The sequence below is a fragment of the Thermobia domestica genome, chromosome 14, assembly GCF_964235325.1.
Source record: "Thermobia domestica chromosome 14, izTheDome1.hap1.1, whole genome shotgun sequence".
Lineage (NCBI taxonomy): Eukaryota > Metazoa > Arthropoda > Insecta > Zygentoma > Lepismatidae > Thermobia > Thermobia domestica.
The window spans coordinates 73,563,257-73,588,568 of NC_137467.1; the positions used below are offsets into that span (position 1 = coordinate 73,563,257).

Genomic DNA, 25,312 nt, shown 5'->3' on the forward strand with positions numbered 1-25,312 from the left:
ATCACATTCCCTAGAATACAGTTAGACAGCAGGCTCAAACTGTTGCCCTTCTCAGGTGTAGCAGAAATGTTAGTTACGCCAATGACCACACGGAGCTAACATAAATTAAATTGTAATTTCAAAGCACTCTTTTTTTCAGTGCGTGTACTTTAGTAAATAGTGCCCCAATACAGCCTCGCTCAAAGTTTGATTTCGCCTGCCCTAACAAAATTTTCGAAGGGATATCCTTTCTCTAACCTTAGTATTTCTTCAATTCTTTCGGCATTAACTTTTATTTATCATAAGATTTTTAAGTTGCAAAACATAATTATGGGACATTAAACTACTAAATATTTTATTTCGTCCCTTCATCACACCACAGATTTTAGTGTCAGTGCAGTAAATACGACTTGCTTGTACATTAATAGTACTGCCATCTATTAGTTATTTCCGACATTTTCAGAAAGATTTGTTTCTTTGACCACCAGATGGCAATACTTAGCAAACGTGTCTGTGTAGTTTGGAACTTGTGCATTTGAAACAACTTATCGAACTCGACAACTCAGTTGCCGTTTCATTGCTCTGAACAAAATTTTTGAACATCCCATTTTAATTCCTAATTAATGGATGATTTTTATTGAACATCGTACCTTATATAATACCTTAAACCAGTACTATATTAAGTTCTACAGAATAATTGTCACATGATTTGAGTAGTATAACTGTTACTGTTACCTACGAGACGGGATGAGACGAGAAATAGTTTTTCCCATCTTGCATCGTAAATTTTTGTCCAATTCTCGTCTCGTCCTGATTCTCGTAAAAGCTTCCTTCGTCTCGTTTTCTAAATCTATGCCCTGATTTTTTTTTCTTAATTTTACCTGGAAGTTATCCAAATCCTTCCGCGTCAACAAGAGATCCACACAGTGCGTTATATAACAATACTTAAATCATATTTATTATTGGAGTACATTGGGTAATGATTAGAGACCGGATATTTAGGCACTAAAAACCTGGAAAATAGACACTTAAAATTTAAAAAATAGGCAGTAAAACAGGCACTAAAATGTAACTGGAAATAATGAAGTTAAATACTCAATACAATTAAAAAATAGATTAAAGTCAAAGATAATGTTCAAAAAATATAGAAACATACCTGTTTGTTAATATCTTCTTTTACTGCATATATAAAAACGAAGATTGATATGCATTCCACACACACACACACACACATATATATATATATATATATATATATATATATATATATGTATGTATGTGTGTGTGTGTGTGTGTGTTATTTTTATTATATACATTATATGCATAGAATAGGCAACATTAGGCACTAAAGCAATTATTTAGGCAGTAAGGGGCGAAATAGGCAAAATAAAATTAGCTAAATCAAAACTATAATCCACCATATAAACTTTAAAACGTTACTTTTGATCATATCTTTAATATTAAAAAATAGGCATTTTACATAACATCCGGTCTATAGTAATAATTTACATATCTTTAAACCTTGATAAGTGTTATACATTATGTTCGTACAATCACCTTATCAATGTATAGTTTTTATATGAATGAAATATCACGAAAACAACGTTTGAAATCAAAGACTTGGTTGAATTAGTGTTGACTATGACGTTCGAGAAATTTCTCGTCTTATCTCGAATTTGAAAACGTACTTGTTGTCTCGATGTCGTCACATCGTCTTGTGGACAACACTAGAAAGAACAGAAAAAAATATATGACTATAAATAATGCATATTTTTTATTGAATCTATAAATCTTAATTCAGTGCTGTGTTATTTTTAAATTACAACAAATTATTGGTAAAAGGTTTAACATATAATCGTTAAATTACAGTTATTCAGCAATAAGTACTTATTAAATTACAAGGAAATGCTGGCATCCGCTGTAAGCTGGTGTTCAATTAGCAATAAATAACGGACAATTTTGTGGAACTTGCACAAGAAATTACTTACCTAGTAGTTATACATTTTCCTTTTCTATATATTTTGTAATTTGTCTACTTTAGTCATTTCCAACTGGCCGATTTATGAGTATGAGCGTGCTTTTACAATCTGACAATAAAAAAGAGAGAAAGACAATGAGGAATGGAGAAGAGAGAACGAACTAAGAAATAGAATAATCAAGTGTTGGCAGTGTACGAGTAATCATGAATCCACAAGTAGTATGCGTGGAATATATTGTACGCTCCCTCTGCGCGTTGCAGGATATTAAGAGGTTTTGGTTACAGATAAGCGCTGAGCCGAAGTTTAGCAGATTTCGAACTTCTTATTTTTGACTGCTAATCAAAGTCCGGAAGACGTGTTCCATCGCATGAACAGAAAGGAAAATATCAACTAAAATTAAATATTTTGACACACCCAATACGAGCATTAAGTTACTCAAATTTATTAATTTAGATTAGAATATTTATAGGGAACTGCTTTAATAGATACGTCAGGTAGCGAACTTCAAACAAGGACAGCAACATGGGAATCAGAACAGAGCACCATCACTGTCAATAGATATAATACATGGCGCCGCACATGCATTAAAACATCAGTAATAAGTATGAGAAGTTAATGAAAACGATCGTGCCCTTTAGGCTAAGGGAGACCATAATTAAGGTAAATGAATGATGATAGAAGAATGGGTGGGAGGAAATGGTAGTACCCCGAGAAAACTCACGGACACGATGTTGTCCGCCACAAACTTACTTGGGCGGAGATGGAACCAGGGACTCCACACACCATAGGTAAATGCTTTAGCACTGAGCTAGATTGGAAGGAACTAGGAACTTTCAAAGTTTGAACTGAAAATCCAATTGGAAAATGACCTTTAGGAAGATGTAGGTGCAGAGGGGAGGACAATATTAAGATGGATCTCGCAGAAATGGGAATACAAAGTAGAAACTGGATTCAGTTGGCTAAGAATAGAAGTCAATGAAGAGCCTCTCTGAACACGGCATTGAACCTCCAGGTTCCCTAAGCCATAGAGTTATTTAGTTAGTTGGAGAACACATATTTCTATAACATGAAAATACATTGAAATGTTTGAACAACATATAGACGAGATCCTAGAATTTAACGAATATTTTGACAGTTTTAAAGAGTTGATTCATAGTATTCGTAAAAGGACATTTCCGGGCTGTTACAAACACCACTCACTACGCTATCGATACTCTTATTTGACTCTCATTACTGTATTTTATGAACAGCAGGTTACCTGTCAGCTCCTTCCCCTCTCCGTCTGGTTTACTCTCCTTGAACTGTGACATCACAGATCATTCATTTGGAAATGACTATTTTAGGTAGTTGAATTTTACAGAAGAATTAATTTCTTAACTAAACATTCGCGTTGGTATTTCTTTAACAGGGTTTAAAATTTCATCTCAACCAAAATGTCAGAGCAAGAAGCTGAGGCCAAGGGTGAGGGCGAGGTAAGTTTTAAACTAAAATGTTCAGCTACTTTGAAAAAAAAATGAATTTAAGATACCTATTTTCAACTGTTATTCTCCAAATGCTACAGTGGCTTAATGTTAGAATGCTTATCTCAGAGGGATAGATTCGTGAATCCGGACTCTGCAGCTAAATCATAATGGACGTAGCAAGCAGAGATGGGCACCCTCACTCAGTTTTGCAATCAAGAGGGTATCCCTCACCCTCATTTTGGTAGATGAGGGTTTGGGTGGCTGAAGGTGAGTGGGAGGGAGTCGATTGAGGGTGAGGGTTGGTGAGAGTGAGTGTGAGGGAGTCGATTGAGGGTGAGGGTGAGTGAGGGTTAGCAAAAATACCCATCTCTGGTAGCAAATTTCGTCAATGATAAGAGTACGAATGTCATTGTTAGCAGTGTGTGTGTGTGTATGTCAAAGTGTCGGGTCTCGAAGGCAAAAAATGGAGGGAAGGCAGCTAGAACCCAGATTATGATAGGTATATCATGAGTTTACTATTTACTTTCTTCAAAAATATATAAATAATAGCTTAAATTATTTTTGTCACAAATAAATTGGTAGACCTCCAGGCCCCGGGCTAGATCCGCCATTGGTGTGTCATCGTTAGGAGAATGCCAAAGAGCAACAGATACAATCTTCGAATTAACAGTATGAATCTTTTCATTTATAGTTAGAGTCACTGGGCCGAAGTGAATAATGCTAAACAAAATTAGAGCTGGCTACACAGTGGTTGTTTATATTTTGTAAGTCGACTCACCGATTAAAACCAGCAGCTAATTTATGTATGTAATCGATTTTTCTCTGAATATTCATGTAAACACAGTAGGCAGCAGGGGCCGATAAGTGGACACATATCACTGCCAATGGCTCTAATAACTTCGGAACCGTATATGCCAAGAAATATCTTCCAATAGTTCGAGACACCGCCTCCTCGATTCACTTACCTGCCTGTTCATTCTTTTCAAAAACCATTGCCTCCCGCGTGAACGCTTGTTTTCTAATTTCGACGCTAGAGTGCAGCACGTACTGCCCATTTTTTATGAGTAAATCTCTATTTTTTGCATAGGAATGACCACACTTTTCCAATCGTTTAGAAAAGAATGGTCTTATATTGTTGGGTATCATTCTGCAAAGCAAGAAAAGGCAAGTTGGAATACAATGGAGTGTTATTTCATGAAATACCATCCGATAATGAACTATGTAAGAAAATTAATAGGGGTATACATAAGGGATACTAGATTTTCCGTTTCTTCCTCAAGCCTCTGGCAGTTGCATATACGAAACTCTCTAAGTCAATAAACTAACTGTATACTCCACATTTGATGAGTTCAACAATGGGGTATATTGACGAGGAGTTCTAAAATGAAAAAGATCCAGTATTAGACTTCCAAACTATACTATGTATAAGTGTTGGCAGTCTTATAGAACGGCTATGTCCTTCGGTTGACAGGTATCAGAGCAAAAACGGCAAGAGCTATCGACATGCAGTTTTCGGGGATCGATTCAGTGTCCTAGGAATATTTTCCATCTCCTTGGACTACCTTCTACTTAAGCCGGAAGTGGTTGAAATCGACCACTTCCAGTTTCAACAGTAAAGCTTATAACTCAAAACGGTGATAGTAGCCACAAACTGTTTTCGGAAATTGATTCATGGTCTCAGGGAAATAACCCATCTGCATCCCTATATCTTAGTAAAACTGGAAGTTGAAGAAATTCAGTACTACGTTCAGTTTCAATGTTGATTTTCATATAGCAAAAACGGTAAGAGATTTTACGAAAGGTTTCTCAGAAATCGATTCAGTTCCAAGAATGTACTTCATGTCTTCAATATAGTATTCAATTTGCATAGCTTGGAAGTCTACTGTAGTTTCACTGTCTAAAACGATACTCACTTGTATATTTTGGATATTGTTGCTCTCGAGACAAGATTTAAGCTACTTCATCTCAAGAAGCTGTTGCTATATTGTGAGACAGCTTTGTCATCTCGTTTCTCATAGACAGTTGCTGTTTCGTATCGTGGGCAACACTAAATTTAATACTGAAACAATGTACAATTTGGCTTAGAGTAAAAACAATAAATATAACATGTTGTGGTGTGGTTTGCGATAGCCCAAAGTCTGGAAAGTGTATTAGAAAAGGTACAATTCTTTGTGTTTCACATTTGCATTAGTAATGAGTAGTATTGGGGTTTCAACTTCCTTATTATATATATATATATGGTGGCCCAAAAGTAGGTATACAGTAACTTACTGATCAACCCATTGCTTTTTATATCATTTCTTATTGCTATCCATAAGGTAGACTTAGTTTCTTTATTATTTATTCTTAATGTCTTTGTACTTATATCTTAAGCTCGGAACAGCCGAAACAAATCAACCTATAAGCTAGAATGATATACCTGATCGATTCCGGGGTGTAGGCGTATACCTACTTTTGAGCCACCCTGTATAATTACAATTATAGTTAATGGCGCCGATTTCTCTCAGTAAATTTGGGAGGGGGGCATTCAGTTGCAGAAGACATATATGAGAATTTTAAGACAAATTGCATTCAAATTATACCAAATATCGCATATTCATAAGTACCATGCAGGGGGCCGGGACCCCCGCCCCCCAGGATCGGCACCCTTGCTTATAGCATCAGAGTTCCTTCACACGACAGCATAAAATTATATATTCTATATATATTCTGTTTAGGCCAATATATGATTGTGCGTATTCTTTCATTTTTGTGCCTCAGCCGTAGCATCAACAAATGTGTTCCTATTTGAACTTTTTTTTTTTGGTACTTCAATGATTACCGCATATTATATCCTTTACGCAAACCATTTAGATTTCTTTACATTCTTTCTATTAACATGTATTGTATACGTACAAATGTCAAACTGCAACGCTACAGGATTGACTGTCAAACGGTAGAATGCCATGGTAGGACCTGCCATCTAGTGGCGAATTCGTGACGAAAGGTACACGCATTTTTTGGCTGATTGAGCAGGCAGCTAAAGGGAGCGGACGGATGCAGAAGGCAGTGGTTCGAGACTATAACAAAGCTGCTGTTAATGAGTTGTTCAGGAAGGATTTCGACATAATTAGATGTAGTCACGATAGCTGTTTATAAGTTGTATCGCAGATACAGTCCCAAAACGAAAAATATGTAATGTGGAGTGAGCGAATACTCGAGACGGAGCGAAGTATTTATAAACAGTGTGTTCATGTAGGTTACTAGTATTTTCGCATTAGAGGAGATTCTAATTGGAAGGGGAGTACGACGAGGATGCTGTTTCTGGCTATCTCTAGAAGAGACAGTGAAAAAGAGTCCTACATAATAAAGACGGCATTTCGGTAGGAGGTACCAGCTAGAATGATTAGATGTATATGGTTTGCAGATGATATGGTGCTTGTTGCGGAATCTGAAAAGATAATCAATAAGATGTTATAAAACTTGAGAAAGGGCTGTGAAGAATATGGAATGAAAATAAATCTTAGAAAGACAAAAGATATGGAGATTGGAACGAAGCGGTGGGTGTCAAACAGATATAGTAGGGGAGAAAATAGAAGAGTTGACTAATAATACCTAGGTAGTATTATTAGAGATAATACAGGGTCGTATCCAAAACTAGTAGGACTGACATTTTTTAAAAAAGTTCTTGAATATTTTGGTACATCGACTTAATACTCTTCAAAATAGGCCCCTTGGGCATTCACACACTTCTGGTAGCGAGCCTTCCAGGTCGCGAAGGCCTTCTGGAAGTCGTCCTCCGGGATGCCGTTCAACGCCTTCGTCGTCACCGCTTGGACCGCTTCCACCGTGCGGGATGCTCCTTGAGCTGCCTCTTGATACGGGGGAACAGGAAGAAGTCCGGCGGTGCCACATCAGGGTTGTAGGGGGATGAGGCAACTTGGAAACGCCGAATTTGGTCAGGAGATCCCTCACAATCCACGCGCCATTGTCATGGTGGAGCTTCCATTTCCCCACCAGGTCTGGTCGCACGCGTGTGATCTGATTTCGCAGCCGTGTGAGCACTTCCATGTAAAATCTTGCATTTACACTCTGTCCAGGAGGTATAAAGTCCTTATGGACATTGTCACGACGGTCAAAACATGCAATCAACATCGATTTCCTCGACGAGCTCCCTCCCCTCCCGAAACAACTTGTGTCACTCAAATATCGAGGAACGGCCCATGGTATCCTCCTTGTAGGCCTGCGTAAGCATGTCCTTGGTTTCGGTTGCTGATTTTCCCAGTTTGACGCAAAACTTGATATCGTACCGCTGCTCCAAATTTCGCTCCTTCGCAACTGACGACGAGGAGTCACAACAGGAGGTCACTAACACAGTGGTCCACACTCAACTAACCCACGCAGGCGACTGCCGCCGGTCGACACCTGTTCCCAAGGCTCCTCTCCATAACATCCGGCCTTGCATCCACCACCCTCCCCTACATTTCTCCGCGCACGCGGGAAAAAATCAGTCCTACTACTTCTGGATACGATCCTGTATGATGTGAAAACATGAAATAAAAGCAACAATAGGAATGACGGAAGAATCTTTTAGGAGGAAGAAAAGTCTGTTTTTGGGGACTTTGAATAAAGAGTTGAGAAAAACTCATGAAATGTGTAAAATATTATCAGATATGGACGAGAAATATGGATTTTACTCAAAAATGACTAAAAAACGACTGAAAGGTTTCGAAATGTGGCTGTGAAGAAGAATAAAGAGAATTAGTTGTGTCGAGCAGAAATCGAAATGGAGGATCTTAGAAATGGTACGGAAGAAAAGAACAATTTTTGATATTATTGAGAAGAAGAAAATAAACTGGTTCGGACATTGGTTAAAAAGGAACTGTGTCATGAGGAAATGCTAAAGGGTATGGTGGCAGGAAAGACAGGAAGGGGACGAAGGAGTCTACAATTAATGGACGATACCAAAACAGAAAACTCGTACATGAAGACGAAGAGGTTAGCGGAAGAACGTGGTGCATAGAAACTTCTCAGTTGCGGCAAATGACCTGCCAACAATAGCAGAATATTTATGATTATGATGATAACTTTCACCGCTCGTGTATTAAAAATCCTTCCCGAGAATATGTCTTCTGAAATTTCACTGGGTATAGATACGAATACTTGGCGGAAATGAACGAATATGTTAAAATATGCCAAGTGCTTACCATCACGAATGCTGAGTTGGTGTAAAGAGATGGTTTTGTTTGTGGAAAGAGTTGAGAGTGAGCTTACATACGAGTATGTATGTATTTAATCGATTTTTTTTTATTGCTGTCATTGCAAGAAGTTTCTACTATAAATGAAACATTAAGGAAAAACGGTATTTTAAAAGCCATTTGTCTATTTTCCACTGCACTGCACTTCATTGCACTTCAATCTATCACAATACATGCACTGTCCATTTATAAAAACTTGTATAGAAAAAATAGACCATTTCTGGGATTTTACTTTTCTCCACCTTGTCCCCAAAGAAACGGAGGGATTCCCGGACATGCTGTAAAGGAAAGAAGTGTCACACGTTGTTAATTCCGTGCGCAAGTGTAACTGCGTTTTCAAACATGCATTTTTCAATAAAGTAGGTATGACTTACTAAATGACGTTTTTAACCGCATTCTTTACGATGTATTGTTTTTAAGCTGTTGGCCTCTGAAGTTCATGTTCCTACCCTTTCGACGCTCTGTCACTACTAAACGGGACGGTATTTCCCCCATGTTCACTAGGACTTTTTTGCATCTTTTTAGATGTACTATCACCCGTCCAAGTTTGTCGACGTAGTTACCGTTCACCCTGTATATTGTTTTCCATCGAAATCGCAGCGTTAACAGAATGAATTTCTTACTTTATGTCTAAAAATGCATTTTCAGAATTTATAGTGCATCTAGGTATGCCGTACGTGTAGCAGCAGTAGAATGCATTATTTTAATGCTATTATAGTGTACTTACTTCGCCTCATAAACCTACCCACTTCACCCCCATTCTTGGGGCGAAGTGAGTAGTCCGCACATCTACTTTAAATGATGCACTACGTGTTAATTCCTATTCATATATCTTTTATTTCATTTGTGATAGGGTAGAAGGGGTAATTGAGTGCAGGGGTAATTAGGCCGAAAACTTTTTAAAAATTTATATGTTGCATCTCAGTATATTTTTGTGGAATTTAATTACACCAAAATTTAGGGTGGGTAGATATTGATAAGAAAAGAAATGCTGTGATGAATTTTGAGAGGGTGTAATTTGACCAAAAAAAAAAACTGATTTGGTTGAGAAATGACATATTTGAAACCGAGTTTTAGGTTTGTGTGCGTTTTGGTTTGAGTCACAACAAATCGCTCATCTGTTGATGTTTTGAGCCAGATTTTTTACATCATAAGATGAAGAGCAGCAATCTTGAATCCTCACTGTGAGGCAGTTAAAATTTTGTTAAAACTTGTATCTCCGAATTACCTCCACGAGGTAATTGGGCGCATGATGCGGGGGTAAATGGGTGGAATGTCTTAAGGGAACTTTTTTTTTTTTTTTTTTTGCTTAGAATCCATGTAAATGCTGTGCTATCTTTGTCTTTTGTGGTGTACATTTTTGTTTCATAGTGCATTGTGCTTATTAAGCTATTTTTAGGATTTAGGATTTAGATTTCTGAGCTTTCGGCATCTAAACCCATTTAGCCCGTCACGTATGAGGGATGGCGTCCCTCGGCGAATACAGTATCCGGAGAAAGGGAAAGAAGGAAGTGGCCTGGGACCTATAAGTTAAGTACCACCCCGGCATTTGCCTGGTGTGAATAAGGAAAACCCAGGAAAACCTCACTCAGGATGGCTGGCCCCTGAAAAGCTTTTTACTTTTTCCACAGAATGCCCCTACCGGGAATCGAACCCGGGACCGCTCGCACCGAAGGCGAGAGTTAAGCTATTTTGTTCAATTTAGACCTCCAGTGGCCATTGCGTATGCCAATAATGCTGATGCTGAAAATAGGACCTGTCTATCAATCCAGAGTTCCAACACATGTTCTATCGTAATAGTTTATAGTTATTTAGCGTTAGTCTTATTACCTTCTCCTGCAGGTATGTTTGTCTGAATGCCCATTTTTTTAAATTTTTTTTTTAATCTTCGGCCAAAGTTTTGACCGCTTATAATTTTTTTCGTATGTGATACATTTTGGATTAAGTTCACAGCAATATATGGTGCTATAAAGAAACAACTGGAAGTCTTGAAAAGATATTCAAATATCTCTGAAATTTAGAAATCAGTTACTCCTTATTTTACGTAAACAAAGAAAATTTTTTTAATATATACCAAATGAAAGCGTGAACTTCCTTCATTTACACCCAACCAACCCGCGGATTTATGTGCACCGGCAATGGCTTTAACCATTTTGCACCCGGGTAATTGGGTGGAAATCAGACCAATAGCAATGAAAATGTTGCAACATCAAAAGTAGAGATGTCGAAAGCTTACCATACTACAGTAGGTGCAGAAGAACCTGTGATATATAATCAGTTCTTAAAAACTAGAAAAACACCTAAAACCTGTGAGAGAAAAAAAAGGTTGACAAAAATATACCTGCCAATTTTCCCTTCTAATCTAATTAATAACAGACAGAATGTATACACGTGAACAAAGTGCATTCACACTTCCAATTTTCAGATCTTTCAACCAACAATGCAGTGATGTTTGCTGGGTTGGGAACTAGGTAAGGCGTTCTACAAGTACTCTAGTTTGTTCAAAAGGTGTCAATGTAGCAAACTGCAATAAAGTAGAATAAAATCCATGCCTCTGTAACGAATAAACAAACGGGAAAAACACATTGTCTAATATATACAGAGCGATTGATGTCACGAGACAGTTACAAATTGATTGGACATACCAAGAAAAATCAAAGTTGTTCAAACTTTAACTTTGTTTCACATAATACCGTATTTTGTAAAATCTTTGGATGTTTTACGTTATTCATTTTAACATTACCTTCACTTTTGTTAGTTTTCAGTTTTAGTATCTCTACTGAAACTATGAAAGACAGTCACTTCGTGCGGGGTGAGTTAACTCCCATCTTTATTTTGCAAAAAATTCTTTTATGCGCAAAACCATCGTGTTTTTCATTGTTTTAAAAATAAGTAGTATTATGTCATTTACATATTAAAGCTAACAAGAATATTTTCCGTTGTTATATTACTGCTTTCCAGGATGTTCGAAAACTGCAATTGAAAAAACAAAAGGACGATCTAAGAAAGTGAAAACGAGATGTGGAGTGTGTGACATTTTAATTTGTGAAAACCATTGCATTAATAGAAAATAAGTCATAATGTTTCAAATATGACAAATACTAAAAATGTATATCTTTGAGTATTTTGTGAACTCATAACATAAGTTTGTGTAGTTTAATCTGCAATTAATAATACAAGCATGTCTCCAATAGAAGCAGTTACGATATCAAAGAAACACGAGTTCTCTCTTGTAGAGCGGCGTAACATATCATTTACTATCCCTAGCTATATTCTAAGTAACTGAGAGCTGCAATTTCACAAAGAAGAATAAATAAAAATGGACTAAAACATAATAAAGTATGAATATGGATGACTGATGCTAATAATATTTTAATACAATCTATCTCCACTTTCCCTTGGTTAATATGTTCATGATTATTGCATCCCATCGCTAGATGGAGAACTTTTGAGCAAAGAGAGTTTATCATTCACCGTGTAAAAACAAATTAAATTTTAAAGTATTAGTTTGCAGTAAAATGGGTTCGCACTGAAGACCTTGACCATCGCCTATGATATTTCGACTATTTTTCCACAATTGGCGACGTCTCCTAACTTGATAGTTGTCTTCGTAAAATCAAGGCTAGAGAGAGAATGAACGAAAACATGTTTGAATGAAAAACCAGGAATAAACACAGACATGTTTCGTTTTCTGAATGAAAGTTAAAGTGGTCAAGTCTCGGTTAGGGCAACTCTTTTGAAACTAATAACCAAACAGTAGTCTGTTAAATCATACTTTGCTCTTGTAACCTATTTTTGTGATACTAGTTACCGAGAAAGTTGGCAAAAAATGTTTACTCATCAACTTACTCGGTTACTTTAGCCAAGAGGAATAAGATGTTAAGCTTTTAGTTCGTTTTAATTCTAGGTAAAAAGGTATTTTGTCATCCACTCGGTTAAATTAGCAAAGTAACTTTTGTCAAGTAGTGCTATGATAAAACGCATAGGTTGTGTTACATTGAATCACTATTACTATTATGATATTGAAAAAGTAAGTGTAGTCATACTTTATATATACCAGGGGGATCGTTAGCAGGGAACACTTCTGTTCAGAAAAACTTGAAACCCTTTCAGAGACTAAGTCCAAAAAAGTGAGCCTAGATCCATCACCATTCCCGAAGATCTGTACAGAGGCAATTGTATTTTCCCTTTGTGTTTATATAGATATTAGCTGCAAAAAGCACGTATGCCGACGGTAGTCGAGCACGGTGAGGCACTGAGTCTTCGTAAAGAACTTGTGAAACTTGAAGATCGTGAGTTCGAAACTCAATCACAGATGCTTTTTATTTCTTTTTAAACATGAAGATATGATGAAATAATTAAAAATGCAATATTTGTTACACATATAAGTTTTAAATTTAATACTTTGGTGTCAAAATATTTGTTTACTGCTATTTTCATTTTTTGTTTGTTTTCTGCTTTTAGTTCCAAAACAAATACAAGATTTCTTGGTTTAAAATCTCTAGAATAGTGACACTTGGATTGGTGTGAAATTAGACTGAAATTTATACGTCAAACAAGTTTTATATCTGATAAAATACATTCCTTGTGCAAATATGTATTTGATAAGCATATAATACTTATCAAATGGGATATATATACAAATGGTGATCAGAAAAATGGAAACACCTGTAGTTGGCAACACGTCAGATGTATGGGTTGGCAGTGGTGTCATGGCGCCCACAGCGCCGGATCGCTGATGGTGATGTGTTAGGTCGGTCTCCATACTACGTCAGGCGCAGTGGAACAGCAGTGTCCAGTGGCTGCAGCAGACGGAGGTAGTGTAAAATGGGAGACCTCTCAGATTTTCAAAGAGGACAAATTGTTGGTGCGCGGTTATGTGGAGTGAGTGTGACGGCAGTGGCTACTGTGTTAGGTGTGTCGCGTGGGACAGTGTCGAAGGTCATGACGGCCTACACAACACACGGGAAAACCACATCGGGGAGTGGGCGGGAGAAAATCATGCGGGTATTAAAGCGCATTGTCACGCAGAACCGTCGTGCCACTGCGGAGCAAGTGATGGAGGAACTCAATCAGCACCTCCCCTACCCTGTTTCGACAATCACAGTCCGCCGCGAATTACATGACATGAACTTACGGGGTCGTGTTGCACGGGCCAAAACGCTCATCAGGGACAATAACGCTTTCGCACGCCTCAAATGGTGCCGCGACCATGCCACTTGGACCTTTGAGGACTGGAAACGTGTGATATTGTTGGATGAGTCATCCTTCACCCTATTTCCAACCATGGGCCGTGTTTATGTGTGGAGAACGACCAAAGAAGCTTATGATCTGCAGTGTCTCCGCCCAACTGTGAAATATGGCGGCGGCTCGGTGATGCTGTGGGCCGCAATATCATGGTTTTCATTGGGTCCTGTGGTTACACTTAGCGGACGAATTACTGCCAACGATTATGTCGCAATTATAGGAGACCACTTGCATCCTATGGTCTGGATGTTGTTCCCGGACAATGGCGCCATCTTCCAGAATGAAAATGCACCCATTCACACAGCTGGCGTTGTTGCAGCGCGGTTTGAGGAACATTGGGATGAGGAACATTGGGATTGAAAAAAAAAACCTCCCCTGGCCCGCCCAATCCTCAGATCTCAATATAATTGAACATCTGTGGTCCGTCTTGGAAACACGACTCCGGCTACGATTTCCACCTCCATCCTCTCTCACAGAACTGGCCGATGCCCTGCACGTGGAATGGTGTAAAATTCCACTTGCTACCATTCACGACCACTATGCCTCCATCCCACGTCGCATCAAGGCTATTCTGATGGCGAAAGGCGGCCCGACACCATATTAATCTGGTAAGTTGCAATTTCGTTCAGGTGTTTCCATTTTTCTGATCACCATTTCTCTCTCGCTATATATATATATATATATATATATATATATATATATATATATATATATATATATATATATATATATATATTGTTACACAGTTATGCCTCGAAGTCCTAAGCCGAACTCAAATTATGGGGCGAGACGCCCGCGCTTTTCAAATTGTGTGTGCAGCAAAGAAAAGAGAGAAAGGGAGAACGGAGTCAGGTGAGGCTTTGATTGTATTAGCAATCTGATACCTCATTGACACCAACCCACACGCATGTAATAATGGTGGTATGACCCTGGCTTTGATTTACTCAAATCACAGGGCCGGGTCGCGGGTGCAAATTTAGTTAATACCACGCAAGCGATAAGTACATGAAAAACATTATGTATTTGGAGCTATGCGTGAAATAAAAATGTAAATGTAAATGTAAAATAGATACTTCAACCCCGGCGTGATGGGGGGAAAATCATAGAAATACTAGAAGTCTTGGCCACTATTGAGCATGCGCGTGAAGAAGCTTCTCCAAGCTCGTCAAGGCTCGTGACGTAGCTCTAGAGCGACGTCAGAACTGGCAGAAATGCGTGGGACGAAGTCGCCTTTATAAGCGAGGCCTGTCGCCCAGCTCGGGTGATTCTCCGCCCTGCAGTCATCTGGTGTGTTTCGCTCTTGACACGGACGCTCGTCGTAAAATCAGGTATGTGATTATTTTTCTAAGTCCCCCCTCGATTCGGGATGAGCACCTTGAGATTTGTTAGTGATACATATGAAGTTTAAATTCCAACATGAGACCAAATTCCCTCTTCAAGAATTATCATTTTTCCTTTCGGGCCAATGCAAGTTGCGAGTACGGATTATCAAATTCACTATTTTCAATAAATCGCGGCTTAGCATAAAAACCTTCTAGCACCCATTTGATATGGAAGGGGTTGTGCCCATAAATGTGATGTAGTAAGAAGTTCAAGTTGTAATTCCAAGTAACCGATTTGTGAGATTCTTTTGTATTTTCATTTTTTATTTTTTATTCTTATAAATAAACCGTATTATGGAAAAGGTCTCTTTAATTTAGTCAAGCTATCCCTCCCTATCTAGATTCAGCTCACAGTCTTCATATGTTACCTGGGTTTCGATTTCCAGTACAAGCTCTACCTCTGAAATACAAGTCTCCCCCCCCCACTATTGAGACTTTTAGTGCACTTTCTCATCATCTTCGAACCAGTGAGCCAAAGATGTTTCAATATTGAGGCTTAAAGGGAGTTGGACTCAGAACCAACTTTGTCATACTGGGTGGAGAGTAGAGGAGTGATCTCAAATTCGAATTCACAAAAGAAAGTGTATACAGGTATAATGCCAACCTCAGAAAACAGCATAACAATATATATATATATATATATATATATATATATATATATATATATATATATATATATATATATATATATATATATATATATATATATATATATATATATATATATAAATGAAAGTGCCTATGACTTCGTAACTCTTGAAGTACCTGAACGATCTCGATCAAATTTTCAACATAGATGAGGTTTGGGCCTGGGATAGTTTTTATTTATTCATTTTGATGATACAACTTAGGGGAGGGGAGATGAGACGGAGATTTATAAAAATGATCGAAATTGACCGATATTAGTGTCGAATCCATAGTTTTGGGGTCGCTGAGATGAGTAGTGACAGTTCCCCATTAGGGATGGCCAGAACCGGTTCCTGATGGAACCGGTTTTCGGGTCTGAACGGATCCGGTTCTAGAAAATCCGGTTCCAGAACCGGTTCTTCGGATCCAGGTCTGGAACCGGTTCTTCGGATCCAGGTCTAGAACCGGTTCTTGGGATCCAGGTCTGGAACCGGTTCTTCGCGGAACCGGTTCCGCTGGAACCGAAACTTTGTGACCATCCCTACGCTAAACCCGAGCAGGCTGTGAACAGTGTGCTAGATGAAATAGTGGAAGCGACAGGCAGGCGCCCAGGCGGCGGCCGCTTGTCTCATTTGGCTAAATAAACTGGGTAACTGGCAAACTCATTGGTCAAACACGCAAACTGGCAAACTCATTTGGCTAAACACCCACTGGTGGACCAACATTTTTGGGGGAAGGCACACAAGCGGGTCTGGGCGGAGAAGGCACAAGCGCATGGTCCTCTTTGCAATTTTGAAAGTGAACTTTGTGCCTCCTTTACGGGTCTTTGGGGGCTTTCGGATCCAGGTCTAGAACCGGTTCCTAAGATCCGGTTCTGGAACCGGGTTTTCAGATCCAGATCTGGAACCGGTTCCCAAGATCCGGTTCTGGAACCGGGTTTTCGGATCCAGGCCTGGAACCGGTTCCAAAGATCCGGTTCTGGAACCGGGTTTTCGGATCCAGGTCTGGAACCGGTTCCAGAACCGGTTCTGAAAACCGGATCTCCAAGAACCGGTTCCTCGCGGAACCGGTTCCGCCGGAACCGGAACTTTGTGGCCATCCCTATTCCCCATGCCATTTGTTGCCAAATTCATCCTCCATCGGTATGGGAGTGAGGGAATGGGATGGGGTGACATATAGAAATAATCGAAAACGACATTTGTATTCAATCAATAGTTTTCAGGCTTGCTGAGATAAATCGTGATACTCTAGATGTCATTTAAGTTCACATTTATACTCCATTGGCATGAGGGTAAGGGGTAAGGAAAAGAGGTAACATATAGAAATAATCGAAATCACAAATATTAGTGTCGAACTCATAGTTTCCAATGTTACTGAGATGATTAGTTAAACTACCGATGCAGCTTAAATCTAAAATTTATCCCCAAATGGTATGAGTGTGAGAAGGGGTTGAGAGGTGGGGATAGGAAAGGGTGGAGTTACGGATTTTTTTTATCATTACAGTTTTATTGATATGTGTATGCTGAGGGGAAATGGGTTCAGATAAACCCGTGCAAAGAACGAGCATTTCAGCTAATATTTACATAAATTTACGAAATTCAAAATTTAAATATTTACAAAATACAAAATTTGGGGATTTTTATTTTGATGTACTACGGTAGGAGATAGGGAGAATTTCTTTTGTATGGGTTCAAAATCTCAAGAATTTATTTCGTTCATGTTCTTATTCTTCTATTAAAACTAGAAGTGATGGAGAGCCAGGAGCGGATCCAGGGGGACGATCGCCACCCCCGGAAGAGGAAATTTTCTTATTTTTTATATAAATAAAACCCATCTCAAAGTTTGGAGCCCTTAAAAGTAGCAGTATGACAACCCACCGCCCCCCCAGAAGTCGGTCCTGGATCCGCCCTTGGAGCTATTATTTCAGAATTCAATATTGATCCCATAGAGTACAAACGGTAAGGGATAACCAGAATTTTTATATGGCTCATTGTTTTAAGAATAGCTTATAAAATCGCCCTCGTCTCTCTGGAGAAACCAGAAATGGTAGAGATTTACCACTTCTGTAAATATTAGATCTCTATAGTTTGGAAGTCTGTGTCGTCACATAATACAAAACAAAACTAAAGCATGGGACACACTTGATGGCGAATTTGCCAGACGAATAAAACTAAGCCTGTAGTGCGACGTTGCCATGCCGTAAAGGGATGTGGCTACGCAGACAGCATAAGCAGATGGCTACACATCTTGTTCTCTGCTTTACCAAGGTAGACAAGGATTTGGCAACACCGTACCTAACAGCATTTAAAAGGAACTCGGAGCGTCACCTTGAAAAGCCATAAATACAATTCCTTAGCATAACTTCATATTTATTTATTTTTAGAATGAAGAGGCCCAGAAGCCAGAGGAGCCACAATACCTGGCTGAGCAAATCATGCATGAGCTGACAGGCACCGGTGATATGCAATTCGTTGACGAAGATGAACTTGCTGAGGAAGGTGAAGAAGGCGAAGAGGGAGAAGAGGGTGAAGGAGAAGAGGAATGGGAAGAATATGGAGAGGAAGGGGAAGAAGGAGAGGAAGGTAAGTAGTATTAAGTTTTCTCGCAATGTTAACATAGTAACAGCAACTTGTAATTCGAATAATTATTCAAATATCCTATAAAATGCAATAATTATCCCATAGAAAGCATTCAATATGTTATAAGGATAACAGATTAGGATAACAGGATAACTCATATCTAACGTTTTGATTACAAAACAATAACTTGTTTCACTCTAAAACTACAGATTTTGTACAGTCAATGCACTATTAAGTAGTACTACTTTCACCAACAACTGTAGAACGGTAATTCAAATGCTTAAACTTTTCAAAATATCGTTTTCCTGCAATGTATTTGTTTTTAATGTATGTTCGTTCCTTGGAGAACCGATAAGAGCTCCCCTGTCTCTTCGACTATTCCTATCCAGAACCAGATATCGAAAACTATTGTATCTTTGCTTCATAGTGTGTTAAAGATAAGAGTTGGTGAGTGTATCTGCTTGAATGAGAATTCTGCTATTGTAACTTCATCGCAAATCCAAGTACGTAGTACCACACTGAGAAAAATCCGTTCTCCGGACAGCGGTATGTTGTACATCCTCCGGAATCCTCTTGCTTACTACAGAAATCAGTATGGAGCATACGTTATCCATATGCTACATACGCAATGCCCTTAAATGTTACATCATGCCGTTGCAGGATGTCTGACATTTAACAGTTTTCCGTATATCACATGCATATACTTATGTTACATTCCTCGGCTATATGTTATTTACGTCCATTTGTATGTGAGATTCTGACCGCCTATATTGTTTCATACGGAAAGTACATATAGATGGAACACTTATACGGTATTATAAAACAAGTTTTCAGTTATACGTCTGTTGTACGTTAAGTCAAAAACTACAAGAATTACGCATGTAACCTACCTTTCTAAGTGCGCCACCTACAATTTTTTTCTCGGTGCAGAACGCAGTTGCATTCCCTATTAATTGACCCTAAGATCTAGGAGGCGTGTGGTTGATAGATCTTTGCACACTTTAACTACATTTTCTAAGGTTTTTATAGTACTTTCATTTTTACCTTTCACGGAACTGAAAGTTGGAACTAGGATTGTTTTCGTGTTCACTTTTCTAAAATCATCCGTGTTACAAACAAAACATGTTGTCACTTCTATTTTAAAACGTTTTCACTCTCCTATATTGTTCTTGAACTTGGAAATGATCCGTTAACTCTATACCGGTACTTCTATTTATTATTATTATTATTATTATTATTATTATTATTATTATTATTATTATTATTATTATTATTATTATTATTATTATTTAAATCTCAAAATGAGGAATGTCTTACAAGAGCGCCCTAGACAATATTATTTTACATGAGATACCGTTATCACGACTCACTTATCTGCTTTCGATTTCGAGCCATTTTGAAAATCGGCACTTAATTTCGCGTTTCTAAACAGCTGAAAACGGAAAGCCACTAGGTGACTTGTGATAACGGTACTTCACGCAAAATAATATTGTCTAGGGCGCTCTTGTTCCATATTTTAATTATCTTCTATCTATTTGAAGATATCACATAATTACTGTAAAATTAGCGGTATTTTAATTTCACCGGGATGAAGACTCTTAAGTGGATTCCTGTAGGCAGTCTTAACTCTGTTGAGACTGCTGAAGCCTGTCTTACATAAAGCAGTACTCACAGGTAAAACTGCATAAAATGTGATCATTTCAATTGAGAGTGGGAAAGGAGTGGCGAATTACAACGTTGTGAAGATTTTGATTTCCATGTCCGTTGTAAAGACTTCACATTCTGTGTTTTCTCTCACTCAGTGACAAGTATTTTTGTGCGAAACATAAACTGCTCAGCCTTGTTACTTTAGGCAAAATCATTCCTACTTTACAATAGTGGCCAGCTCTAAATTTCTAGTCGCCAATGGCGACCTGGCGACTGGAAATTTTGCGATCTGATCTAACCTATTGTTTAAATACAATAAATATTTTAAGAAAACACTAAACAGCATTCATATGACTATGAACTTCCTCTTTTTTATTATTTCTTGAAAAATGAAAAAGAAACATCTGCATTCTAATCTTTTGGTGCTGTACATTTTCAAACCATTTTAAAGCAATATCCGCGTGTTAACTATATATTCATTAAAGTATATTATATCACTCATGGTTCATATTGTGGAGCACAAATGGAAAAGCACAGAAGGGTATGCCTAATTATTTACTAAATACTTCAATAGTAGTCATACATTATTGATACATTGATCATTTTTCTGCATCTGCAATATCTTAAAATCAGTCACTTAAAGAACAAACAAATTAACAATTAATATCGATCTCCATTCCGTTCCAACCGTCTTTCCCCAATATGTTATCTTTCTAATAATATTATCCATCTCTAATGCTCTGAATTATGAATCTCTATATTAAAGGGTTTGAATTATGAAACAATGAAATAAAAAACTTATGCAATATAATTGAAAATATAAAAAAATAATACGAAAAAACATAATGAACATATTTATCAATTCTAGGACCTAATGTTCTATTGTATTAATTACGAAGCTACAAAACTATAGAGATCAGTGGCGTATTTAAGGAGGGTTCCGGGTTTAAGCCCCCCCGAAATGTTATTCAGTATATTAAAGTAAATTAAATATTTTGCGGAATTTTCACATTTCCAGGAATAAAATTAGCAAAGCCCCCCCCGAAACAAAATCGTAGATGCGCCACTGATAGAGATACATAGGTTACAGGGCAACCTAAAACCTCATAGAAATTTCTTGAATTCCAAGTTGACCATTATATTCTTTTTCTCCAGCAAATTTTACCTCTGTCATATTATATATATATATATATATATATATATATATATATATATATATATATATATATATATATATATATATATATATATTGTTGCGGAATATGAAGTAAGGACCCGCTAAGACATCTTTACTTCATGTGGAAATTCAATCAGACATCAATGGATGCCAAGCAGTATTCAAGAGTTCACTGCCTTATGTTATTAACACAGATATTCTGTTGTAAAGCCACCAGCAAAACTATCTCCCCTCTGAGTGCTCTACTTCCATTACTTAGGGTTCAGATAATTTGCAGTTGTGAAAACGCCTGGATAGATGCAACCCAACTTACACGAAAGTTTTCTCGGCACTGATAGCAGTTGATAGCATTGAGCCAGGTGTTTATGCAGTTAAAATTGTAGAGTAGGTGACTAACTAAACAATTCTCCATTCTAAGATGAATATGGTTCGGAGCGTGTTGAACAATGAACACCATATATTAATCCCAATATTGCTGTGTATGTAATGTATTATTTCATTATATACTGTACGTCAAAGAAATAAAAACAGTGATAACACATGAATCAGAAAATGCTTGAAAGTAATGAAAATATCAAATCTAGAACAACTGCTGGAAATAAGTTTGTAAATGATTGCCTTGTAACTCTCTCATAATAGAAAAAAAGATATGTGTGTGTGAAAATGATGTTCACTTTCCTTCGGACCATGGACTGTGTAAATGTATCACTGACTGGTGGTCGCGAACCTACTGGGCCTGGGAACCTACATGCTACCAACAATCACCGATCCATTCACTAGACGTGGTCACCGGAAAATGGAACTCAGATTTGCCCAAAGAAGATAATTCCCAAGCCTCTTCAATCTCAACTCACAGCTCGGCACCAGGCCTGCAGTCTGTCATCCGCAACCCCTCGTGAAAAAGGTTGCAAACCGCAAACTACCGACACAGGATGTCAACCTCTAAGTTATGCTGACAATGAGGACCCTACCAGAAAAAAATCTACAACGTCCAAAACAGAATTTCTTTTAGCGCAACGGAAAGAAAAAAATATCCAAACTGAGAATTTTGAAAAAAAAAAAAAAAGACAAGACTGAAGATAAAAAATGTCACAGTATTCGGTCGTCTCTTATGTCGGTCACGCCAATAACCTTTTCACTCGAAACTTGTAAAATCTCATCTTCCACTGGAAGTTTAAAATACCTTTAATACTGCTCATGCATTTAGTACCTTGACTACATACCTAAATTTCACTATAAATGTTATTCGTGATTACTGCATTTTCAAATTCCCAATTCTACTCAAAAGGAAACGTTCAGATTACAATTTCTACATTTTATTAAAGAGAACCTTTTGTTTTGTTTACACACATGCTACAGCTCCATCTTGAGCAATATGAAGATTAAAAAAAAAAAAAAGAAAAAAAACATTTCTTTCAATGTTTCTGCAATATTCGATTTTCAGTTAAACAGGAAAAAAATCTGACAACATATATGTAATGTTTCATTTTATCAAATTTTCTTACTGACTAAATTTTTCATGAATAATTAGTACTACTGATAAGAATAATGACATATGTTGACATCTGAGAGTCTTATAATTCTTGGTATCTCGACTTCAAGTTGACATCAATACACTTAATAAATTTACTTTATACTAAAATTTTCAGTGGTTAATGGGCTAGAACTTCATGTTTAATATATCTTATTTTACTTCTTTTGTGAATCTGAAAACAAACAGTGACTCCGGCGACAGGATTTATACGCATTTGGTCACCTGCCCTCTGTGCACGGAAAACATTGTCACTTTCTGTGTCTTTCTCCCTAAAATTTTCTTTTCAGACATACAGGAACACAGAATCAAAATAGCGGCACATACAGTAACCTTAACCTACACCTATTCTAACCTACACTAATCTAACCTAAATTACCTTAACCTAGAACATGAAAATATATCACTCACAAAACATTCACATTTAATTCATAGCCCATATCACATCTGAAATACAAAGACGTACAAGGATGTCAAACTTTACTAACTTAATTCAACAGAATGAAAATGTTGATTTCAGACAAAATAAAATAAAGATAAGTTAAAGAAAATGTTAAATGTTTAAGTTGTATTCCTATTCGTAGGATAGCATAATTTCCGCGAGTTTTCGAAACAAAAAAAACAAACAAACAAAAAAAAAACTTGTCAGAAGTTACCATGATGCACGTTCAAAGTATATATGTACCAGGTTATCGAAGTAAAAATAATACATAACTGGGAAACGTACATGTTTTCTTCGAATTTCTAATTACCAAGTCAAAAGAGGTTTTAGATTTTTAAAATATATTTTATGAGCAGTATTTTTGTTCCCAAAATCAATTGTAGTTTCGAGTAAACTTGTTTCCTTTTATAGAATTACATTACATAATAGTTAATACATAAAGTTGGGATGAGATGCACTCACAAGGAGCGCAAACCCATCTATTGCGACAATCAAGTCATTTTGTTTGAGATTCTTTTACCGACTAATCCGAGTAATATCTGGACTCACACGACAAATAAATGTGATTGCAATTTCTGGGGAAACTTAACTTTAGTTTAAAACTGCATGATTATCTTGCACACGTATAATTCACACAAACAAGCCATTATTGTTTTCCGAACCAAAATTTTTAGTTTATAGGACCAAGCTTCGTTGAATCCAGACAGTTGTACTAAATCCTTATAATTCTAATTACTTACTTGCAAGAATTTGCAACGATTTTTATCCAAAAATCGACATGGTGCTTCAAAAAATATTAAAACGAAAGTTCACCTTACAGTAATTGCTCCTTTATTCTGCTGCACTATGGCTGCCACCACTCGGCTTCCCCACGAGTTTTGCTTGGATACTCCGCTAACTGTCCATCGAGCTTTTCCAAAATCAAATTTTCAACATTTCATCCAATTTAGTCAGTCACTAATCACACAATTTCCACTAACTTAAATGAACGTCGGTGATGATTTCCAAAATTTATGGACGAGGGACTGAAATGCCTGTCCTATCTTCAATACAGCTTTTGTAGAAAGACAAAGAATGACAAGGAGAAGAGCTCTAATTGGCTCCCTGATGACGCAACAAAAGGATAGCACCTTAAATCTCGACACATCTAAAGAAACCGAACCAATGATGATATCTGGAATGAGCCTCAAACGAAGCTGAGATTTCTCTGCTCCAATGAGAAAATAATACTACCTAAACAAAGGGATGTGCCAAAAGACATCATGGCTGAATTTTTCAATGATAAATTTTGAAGAAATTACAAAATTGAAATTTTGTGTTTCCTTGCGAAGATTCCCTACGTTAAAATTTCCTTGAAAATAATACAAAACCTATGAGAACTTACAGAATATACACTTTTGAACACACATAACATGATAATAATGACAAAATATAGAATATTACTAAAATATCAGATTATATGCAATTTTATAGACACTACATAAGAGTGGTATTATTTTGACCGAATATTACAATTAAAACTAAACCTTAAATCTAATGATTTAATAAAATAATTCTCGATTGTATTCTCGAAGCTAAGGATAAACTGAAGTGTATATATATATAGGGAGTTCCAAAATTTTACGGACTATGATACATTATACTTGAGTGAGTATAATGTAACAGCCTCCATTGACAGACCTTCTCCAATTTTCTTCATTCCAACATCTTTTTATTCCTGGAGAGATCTTGCTTGTCACATTGAATATGCATTGAAATTGATATTGAAACGTTTGAAAAAGTTTAAACCTGGCCGGGATTTGAACCCTAGTTTGCTGAATAGAAGTTTAATGCGCTAACCATTTACCTACCGCGTCACTTCATCTTCCACTCGAACTATTAGCTAATTAAAATAGATTCATGTATACACAAGATACTAATGCTCGTATGAGGAGACGTTCCTCATGTGAGTGTCACAATGACTTACTTTAGATTTCCTTCTTTAACTCAAAAATTAGTTATATAGACCTTCGTCAATGAGGA

At 37.3% G+C, this 25,312-nt stretch overlaps 1 protein-coding gene across 5 annotated transcripts in view; it reads left to right on the forward strand.

Annotated features, from left to right (window-relative positions):
- Positions 1 to 25,312, forward strand: part of LOC145669732 (ciliary microtubule associated protein 1B-like) — a 253,277-nt gene that overhangs the window by 138,780 nt on the left and 89,185 nt on the right. For 3 of the 5 annotated variants that reach the window (XM_081738059.1, XM_081738060.1, XM_081738056.1), the window contains exon 2: positions 18,298 to 18,496. In XM_081738059.1, the coding sequence (XP_081594185.1) occupies positions 18,298 to 18,496 (199 nt within the window). Of the gene's footprint in view, positions 1 to 3,366; positions 3,431 to 18,297; positions 18,497 to 25,312 lie in introns of all 5 variants that reach the window. The other 2 variants (XM_081738058.1, XM_081738057.1) reach the window with 1 other exon arrangement.